The following is a 9,231-nucleotide window of genomic DNA, read 5'->3' on the forward strand; positions in this document are numbered from 1 at the left end:
CAAAAGCGGCTATTGGACCGCAAATGCGGTTATGTATGGACAGAAGGTATATATGTTTCTTTTTCGCGATTTTTGAAGGGTTTAACCATTTTTAACTTCGGACTTAGAGGTTTTGGGCGATTTTGAAGAGAAATTTCAAGGGGGTAAGGATTTTGGACTTAAAACACACATCATGAATTAGGACTGAAATTTAAGGAATTAATGGACAAAAAATGGAGGTTTAGGGCTTGAGTTTAAGAGGGCTTAAATTAAGGATTTGAGGAGTCAATTGAACTCCGATTCGGGTATTTTTGATATGTATGAATTCGTGAGGAGATAAGGAATCTAATGATGTAAAAAATTCTGAGTTTCAAGAAGTGGGCCCGGGGCTCGGGTTTTTCTAATTTCGGGATTTTTGATATTTTTCGATTGTTTTCGCTTGGGCTTTGTTCCCTTAGCATATTGTGACATATTCGTTCTGGTTTTGGTCAGATTCGACGCGCGAGGAGGCCGATTTGAGAGACAAAGGCGTCGGGAGCTAGAGATTTAGCCGGTTTGAGGTGAGTAATGAATGTAAATGATGTTCTGAGGGTTTGAAACCCCGGACTTGCACATCGTAGTGCTATATTGAGGTGAGACACGCGCTTGATGATGAGTGTGAGGTCGTTTACTATTGGAGATTGTGACTTGGTCCGTCCCGATTGATGATTTTACTGCGTATTTGATTGAAACTTATTTGTTATCATCATTATTTGGACTAATTGTCATATTTGGGCTTCGTGCCAACTATTTGAACCCTCCGGAGATTTTTATCACTATTTCCTCACTGTTTTGGCTTACTACTTGAACTCAGTCATACTGTTTTCCACTGTTTTACAACTCAGCCACATTTTACTCGGTTTTAGAACTAAAATGATATTTTAAATGATCTTTTAGGCTGAGGACTACTGTTTTACTAATGCCCGAGGGGCTTATGTGATATTTCTAGACTGAGTATGGCCGAGGGCCAGATGTGAGGATACATTGATACTGATATGAGGTCGAGGGCCTAAGAAACATATATACGCCACGAGGTGGCTGATACTGATATGAGGCCAAGGGCCTAAATTTGATGCTACGAGATGGCTTGATATTGCGCTTGGGCCGTAAGGGGCCCCTCCCGGAGTCTACACACCTCCAGTGAGCGCGGGTACCCAGTTGTGATATGAAAGAGAGAGCCCGAGGGGCTAGTATTGTTCTACGTGTTTATTTTTCTTTAACTGTCTGTCACTTAACTGCTTATCTATTGTAGAATTATCTCATTCCGCTTTTCATTGGTTTATTGCTTTTATACCACTTGTTTAACTGCCACATTATAGATTACCCTGTGTTACGTGATTTCTTACTCTCAGTCATTATTTATTCTTATTACTCACTGGGTCGGAGTATTCACATTACTCCTTGCACCTTGCGTGTAGATCCAGGTGTTCCAGAGGCTGAGTGAGAGCTTTCCACTCCATCAGCATTATCCGGGAGTATCGAGGTAGCTGCATGGCGTCCGCAGCCCTGATTTCTTCCTTCCTTTCTATTATATTCCGCATTCCTACACTATTTGTGTAGAAGGCGGTTGAACTTGTATTAGAGGCTCGAGACTTGTGACACCGAATCAGTGTGGGCTATGTAGTATTATTATCTTTTGACTTCCGCATATTTAACTTGCTGATTCAGAACCTTATTATGTTAATTTGATAATTAAACTATGTTAGCTGATAATGGATTTTATAAGAAAAAGGGTTGTGTTTGATAGTTGTTCAGGCTTGCCTAGCAATGTGTTGGGCGCCATCACGACCGAGGTTGGGGTCGTGACAATACCAAACAGTTTAATTTTCTGAAAACTAGACACAAAGTTCTATAACTTTTATTTTAGATTATCTCCAAATTCCTTATAGATTGTGAGATATAAGCTTCCAAAGTCGGGTAAGTATAGCAAAATTTTTCCTCTATCCGATTGCGAAAAGCCTTCCCTGATCGCGATTAATAGGCCAATATTTCCCATTTTACTCTTCGCAATCACGTCCAATTCCCCGCAATTACAATGCACACTGCTATAGCAAAAATCTAGCAACTAAAAATGGTCTAGAAATAGTCTAAAACCACCCTGAAACTCACCCGAGTCACTCGGGACCCCGTCCGAATACACCACCAAGCTCCTTAACATAAAACGGACTTATTTGAGGCCTCAAATCACACATAACAACATCAAAACTACCTTGATCCTACGAATCACAACCCAAATTCAAGCCTATGAACTATGAACTTCTCAAATTCCGAAACCGATGCCGATTTATATCAAAACAACTCCAATTAACTTCAAATTTTGCACGCAAGTCATAAATGACATTATGGACTTATTCAAACTTCCGGAATCGGATTTCGACCTTAATATAGATAAAGTCAACTTCCGGTCAAACTTTCAAATTCCATTTTCTAACTTTCGTTAATTTACGTCGAAACGACCTACGAAACTCCAAATCAACATGCAGTCGCGCTCCTAAGTCTAAAATCATCATACAAATCTATTGGAATCATCAAAACACCATTCCGGAGTCATTTACACAAAAGTCCGGTCAACTCTTTTCATTTAAGCTTCCAAAATAAGAATTGTTCTTCCAAATTGATCCCAAATCATCCAAAAACCAAACTCGACCATGTGAGCACCTAATTTTTGAGCATGATTGAATTTCTTTTTTAAATCACTTTTTACTATGTAAATATATTTTAAGTTTATTCTGCAAATTTTAACTCTTATTTCACCTTTTATAGGTTTTACTTAAAAAAATTAAAGTCACAAAAAAAAGAGTCACATTTTAGTATAGGTTTTATCTTTATTTGACAAAGAAAGAAAAGATTCCAAAAAAAATATAATTTTAATTAGTTTAATTTAATTTTAAGTGAGAGATTTTAAGAATTAAATATTGAGTGTAGTAATTTTACCGTTTTTTATTTACTTATTTAGTATGAGTAAACTTTATTTTATTTATTATCAAAAAGCAAATCATCGAAAAAAATTAAGAACCAATCACAATTGGCCAACTAGCAAAGATTCCTCCCCGTCCAACTTTGTAACATATTTTGCAAATACACAGCACACACTCTCTTTTTTTCTATTCTTGCTCTCCACTATTCACCCAGGGCCCACTCATAAAATATTCTTTTACCTAGACTCACCATCCTTACCCTAAAAAAACACACACACACACACACCAAAATAGAGATTTAGGAAAAGGGACGAAACAGAGGAGAAAAAAGGAGAACACGAAAAGGACTGAAGAAAAACGAGCATAACAGGGCATAGATACATAGGAAATTGAGAGGCAAAAAAAGGGAGAAAAGGGAAGGATCCTCTTAAATCTCTTACAGTTCCTTCCTCTCTTAATCTTCTCATACTTACAATCACAAAGGAGGGTGAAAAAAACACAGCAATTGCTGCTCAAAATCACCCTAAATACCATCATTCTTTCCTCTATATCCAGCCATATAAACCACCCATTTTCCTCCAGATCTCAACCACCTAACATGCATTAAACCACCTTAAATCCAATGTAAAAACCAGCACACAATTGGTAGTAAAATTAGGTTGAAAAATAGTCCAAACAGGCCACAAAATAGCTTTTTTTTTACTCATAATAGTGGCATTTTTTGGGTTCGAGAATCCAGTCGAACAACAAAGTTTCGAGCTCCGATTAGTGGTCAAGTTCTTGTTTTGTTCGACTTTGAAGTACCGATGTAATATTCAAAACAAAGTTTGTCAATACAAATATTGTAGTCTTCAGAGCACTTCACAGACCGAGGTAGGGGTTTTCTGCTCGAAGGACTTCCACCCATTTTAGTATGTTCCACATCTCTTTTCTTACTTCTTTAGTGTTCTGTTCATTAGTTTGATTTATTTAGTTGCAATTTTGTTACTGTTGAGTATTTATACAATTATTTAGGAGTGATTATTGGCTGGTAGTTAATTTTGGGCATTTACTTGAAACGTTCTTTTATTAAGCCTAATAGTTATATTGAATGTCCAGTTTAAGGTATAAGGAGTGGACTTAGTGGTTATGAGAGTGGAAGATGTAATTTGCTCTTAAATAAGGACCAAATTTCAGATGTTTGACAATTGAAAAGAGAAATCGAGTCATTATTTGGCCTGAACAAGCTAGTCGGCTCGTTTATCCTTTACTAATTGATTTTCGCCAAATATAATTCCAAAATAGAAGGAAGATTTCTAAACGCTAGTTGCTTTAGGCGCGATTAATGAAATGATTGTCATGATTATGGGTACGGCGCCCATGGCATAGTCATAATATGTAAACCCCAACTCGAGTGCGCATTTCACTCGACTTGACCATAACTTCAAATAATATTAATAAATATGTTGTAAATCACGGATGTGTTTCACGTGATGCGATTCGCAATGTGTACAAAAATAATAAGTGCACGACATCGCGATTTATTTAAATAAATTTTATAAATCCTAAAAGCAATTAAAATGTTGTTAAAAATGCACAATAGGTCTCAAATATGTAATAAATCAGATAATTAGGCCAATTATTAATAGTTGAGCGACCGTGCTAAAACCACAAAACTTGGGAGTGCCTCACACCTTCTCCCGGATTAACAGAATTCCTTACCCGGTCTTCTGTGTTCGCAGATCGTAAATATAGAGTCAAATTTTCTCGATTTGGGATTTAAAATAAACCGGTGACTTGGGACACCATAAATTATTCCAAGTGGCGACTCTAAGAATAAGTAAATAATCTCATTTCGATTAATATACTTTAATTGGAAAAACTACATATCCTCTCGGAAAAAGGAGGTGTGAAAGACCACACACAAAAGTCATGATTCATTTTTCAAAGCTACCCGAGGTCTTAAACCGCTGAACGAGACGCTAGTTCTCAAAATAACAAGTCGGATCATTACAAAGGTGGACCAAAAATGTAATGGTATACAAAATTTAGCATTTTCGGTTAGACCAATTATTTTGGGTAGATCTCATTCTCAATATAAATAGTCCTAATAATGTCAAAAGACTCATATTACGCAAAAAAGATATATTTATTTTAGAAAATGAAGGTGGCAAAAAAGAAAATTATTTCCACCGACGACGTCGTTTTCCCATAATGAATCCCACGATGAGTACAACGTGTAAGGCTGGTGAGTCCACAGTCTACTCAAATCTAGTTAACGTGGCGATTCCATCGACCCGCTCGGCCTAGTAAAGCTTCTCTCTCTGTGTGCGTGTGTGTGAAATTCTTTGGATTTTCAACCGAATTGCAGAAATGGCGGATCGATTTTATCCAAATGTAATGCCGGATTATGTAGCAGAAAACCCGGCAGTTGAAGAAGAAAAGCATCCAATTCCACAAGGCACAAATGAATCACTCTTGAAGCTTCTGTCCACACCGTACAATACTCTATCCGAGAAGTTCAAACGCACCGCTCTCGATCTCAAAGAAACTGTAACAACTCTCTTCTTCCTTATACACATTTTATACGGTTTCATAATTCTCGTAAAGAGAACTTCTATAGTGTTAGATTATTTTTTTTTTAATAATTTTGTTGTAAAGGACAATTATTGAGTGGTATAAATGTAGTCTGTATAAATATTGAGGATTTATGTAGTAACCGTTAACTAATTTGAGGTTAAAGCATTCCCAATTTATGTGAGTGTGTTTAACTATGTAAGGAGCTTTAAGAAAAATGAAAGACTTCTAAAATTTATGGTCTAAAACAAGCTTTTGTGTGGCTATAAATCATCAAATTAGAAGTAAAATGAGAAGTTTAAAGTTTAATTATTTTAAAATATAAAAATGTGGCATTCTTTGTGTGACATGCTAAAAAAAAGGTGTTACATAAATTGGGATGGGGGAGTAAATTATAGAGAATTGGTGTGAAAGGGGTTTAAATGAAGTTGAATAAATATTGAGGATATATATGGTAAGCGTTAACTAAGCTTGAGGTTGAAGCATACTATTCCTTACGTCCCAATTTGTGTGATAGCATTTGACTATATAAGGAGTTTTAAGAAAGAATGAAAGATTTCTAAAATTTATGGTCTAAAATAAGTTATAGATATTTGTGTAACAATAAATATTTCACTAAAGGTAAAACGAGAAGTTTAAAGTTTAATTATTTCTAATATAAAAATGTGCAATTCCTCATGGGGCATACTAAAAGAAAGTGTTATTTCCTGTTTTTCAATTTATGTCACACTCTTTCCTTTGTAATCTCTTCAAAAAAGAATGACATATTTCTATATTTAATTACAATTTTACTCTAATGCCTATTTAACCCTTAGTGAGATGATTTATAGCTATACAAATAGCCATGACTCATTTTACACCACAAGGTTCAAAAGTTTTCCTTCTCCATGCCTAGTCAAACACCGTTACATAAATTGTGATGGAGGGAGTACATAAATGGGGACGGAGGGAGTAAATTATTGAGAATTGGTATGAAAGGGGTTTAAATGAATTTGAATAAATATTAAGGATTTAAATAGTGGACGTTAGCTAGCTTGAGGTTGAAGCATTAACTAGTTTGAGGATGAAGCGTTAACAAGTTTGTGGTTAAGCATTAACTAGTTTGAGGTTGAAGCGTAGTTGTTGTTAACTAATTCTTGTAGAGAACTTCTGATGGTATTGGTAGAGGATTTTTTTCTTTTTCGGATAAACTATTGTGTATAAGGATGAAGAGTTAGATGGAGTAGAAGGATATTAAGGATCGATATAGTTGATTTTAACTGGTTTGATATGAGGTATATTTGTTGTTTTTTAAACTAATTGATGGCTGGTGTGGTTGCTGACAGATAGTGGTAGAGTCATGGGGACTAACAAGGCAACAAGTTCCAGACTTTACGCTCTATTGTGGAACTCTTGGGACTGCCTTTTTGCTCTTCAAGTCCTATCAGGTGACAAATAACACGAACGACCTTGCTGTTTGCTCTCAGATTGTTAAGGATTGTGACTCTGCTTCTCGAAACTCCAGGTCAAAAGTCAATCCCTTTTTTATTATATGCATCATTGTTTTCAATTTAAGGTTTACAATGCAGAAAGATAACCAAAATGGGCTTTTTTGGTTAATTCTTTTGTGTTACTTTGATCAATAACTCACACTCCGTTCTTGGTTTTCAATTTAAAGCTTCAAATGTCGTCAAGATAAAAGATTGGGCCTTTATAAGTTGATTTTATGTGTCAATTGGATCCATGAGTTTTAATTATTTGACATTCCTTTGTGGATTTTTCAATTTAAAGCTTCAAACGGCAGCAAGAATACGGGAATGGGATTTTTTGGTCGATTTTTTGTGTTACTCTTGCTCAAACGAGCTTTAGGGAAGTGATGACTTTCTGTCTTTTTAATTTAATGCTTCAAATGGAAGCAAGATAAACAAAATGGCCTTTTTAGGTTGATTATTGTGTTAAATTGAGCTACGAGTTATAGGGATGTGACGTTCCTATGTGGGAGAGCTGGGGTTTGTGCACTAGGTGCAGTTGTTGCCAAGTACATGGGGGATGATCAACTGGTTCTTTACTATGTTACTCAGTTTAAAGAGGTTTGTTCTTGATAGTTGATAACTAGACTTTCATATTGTAGTTTATTGTAGTTTACTATGCCTATCGTGATTACTTACGAAACACTCATTTGTTTGTGTGAGCAGATAAAATTAACTAAAGATCTACCTGATGAATTGCTTTATGGTAGAGCTGGATTCCTCTGGGCTTGTCTATTCATGAATAAACATATTGGCAAAGGAACAGTTCCTTCCTCCTACACCGTAAGTGCAACAGTAATTTATGTAATCTAAGCAGGCATTAATCAGATGGTTGTGGTCTCCATTCCGATCTTTTTATTCTTTATTGTATCTTAGGCTGCTGTTGTCAATGAAATCATCGAGAATGGAAGGAGATTAGGAGGGAGGGGCAGAAGCCCATTGATGTATGAGTGGTATGGTGAGATGTACTGGGGTGCAGCTCATGGATTGGCTGGCATTATGTATGTTCTAATGGATTTTGAACTGAAACCAGATGAGCTTGAAGATGTCAAAGAAACTTTAAGGTACATGGTTAAGAATCGGTTCCCCAGTGGAAATTACCCTGCAAGTGAAGAAGATAAGCGGAGAGATGTTCTCGTCCATTGGTGCCATGGAGCTCCTGGGATTGCTCTAACACTTGTCAAGGCAGCCGAGGTAATAACTTTCTTCAATGCGATTTACTTCAAATACTATAATGTATGCATCTCATTGATTGGTCCCCTTACTTTATGTCAAATGTGTACTACTATAAAGATGGATATTGCTGTTATAGGTAAAAAGTTGTTACAGAGGGGTAAAATATAACAAAAAAATTGATTCCAAGAAAACCTTGGGTTTTATAGTGAATGACTGTTATATAAGGATGTTGTTATAGAAAGGTCTGACGGGATATATTATGGATATTTGTTGATACTGTAACTTGGAAATCCATGGATTTTTCTAATGCCCAGGTCTTCGGAGACAGAGAATTTCTTAATGCAGCAGTAGATGCAGCAGAGGTAGTATGGAACCGCGGCCTTCTTAAACGTGTCGGGATGTGCCATGGGATCAGTGGGAATGCTTATGTCTTCCTATCGTTGTATCAGCTCACAGGAAACGAGGAGTATTTGTATAGAGCAAAAGCTTTTGCCTGCTTCCTTCTTGATAGAGCTCACAAGCTAATAGCAAAAGGAGAGATGCATGGAGGAGATAGCCCATACTCTCTATTTGAAGGTATTGGGGGTATGGCTTATCTTTTCCTAGACCTGACAGAACCTAAAGAAGCTAGATTTCCAGCCTATGGCTGTGAAAAAGTTCATGCCACTTAGAGAATGTAGTAGCACTTCTCTTAATGTATAGAAAACTTATTCTGTGACATGCACCTTAATATCTTCTGCAGTATTTCATATGCTTTTACGGTTTTTTCCCACTTCCCCTGTGAATGAGTTTGACACCTTCTTGTCCAGGTAGAACTTCAGTCCTTTCAGCACTTTCTTTTCTGAAAGGAGAACCTTAAGAGTGTCCATGCACTACTTGAAATTAAGTAATTTTATCTCAGTTAAATTTTTGGTCTAATATTATCCCACTATTTTAGGAAAAAGTCTCGTTTTTACCCTTGATTTCTAACAGATTGCTCCGACCTGGGAGGGTAATTCTAACAATGGTTGAGGGGTAAATTTGGTTTTTTCTTCTCAAAGGATTTGGATGAGCGA

The 9,231-nt window shown here is 36.4% G+C and overlaps 1 protein-coding gene across 1 annotated transcript; it reads left to right on the forward strand.

The window, feature by feature from the left end:
• The first annotated feature begins 4,377 nt into the window (after positions 1-4,377).
• Positions 4,378-8,948, forward strand: LOC107829116 (lanC-like protein GCL2). The gene is made up of 6 exons (XM_016656555.2): positions 4,378-5,468; positions 6,818-6,996; positions 7,450-7,561; positions 7,667-7,783; positions 7,877-8,194; positions 8,491-8,948. Exons 1-6 carry the CDS (start codon positions 5,289-5,291, stop codon positions 8,845-8,847), a joined length of 1,263 nt encoding a protein of 420 aa, XP_016512041.1. The 5' UTR covers positions 4,378-5,288; the 3' UTR covers positions 8,848-8,948.
• Positions 8,949-9,231: the final 283 nt, after the last annotated feature.

The sequence above is a fragment of the Nicotiana tabacum genome, chromosome 1, assembly GCF_000715075.1.
Source record: "Nicotiana tabacum cultivar K326 chromosome 1, ASM71507v2, whole genome shotgun sequence".
In the NCBI taxonomy this organism is placed as follows: domain Eukaryota; kingdom Viridiplantae; phylum Streptophyta; class Magnoliopsida; order Solanales; family Solanaceae; genus Nicotiana; species Nicotiana tabacum.

Bases quoted from the DNA above. Each gene is read 5' to 3' on its own strand.
- LOC107829116 (XM_016656555.2), top strand. From the start codon at position 5,289: ATGGCGGATCGATTTTATCCAAATGTAATGCCGGATTATGTAGCAGAA. The intron at 6,997-7,449 runs GTCAAAAGTCAA...TACGAGTTATAG, and splicing joins TCTGCTTCTCGAAACTCCAG to GGATGTGACGTTCCTATGTG. The intron at 7,784-7,876 runs GTAAGTGCAACA...ATTGTATCTTAG, and splicing joins CAGTTCCTTCCTCCTACACC to GCTGCTGTTGTCAATGAAAT.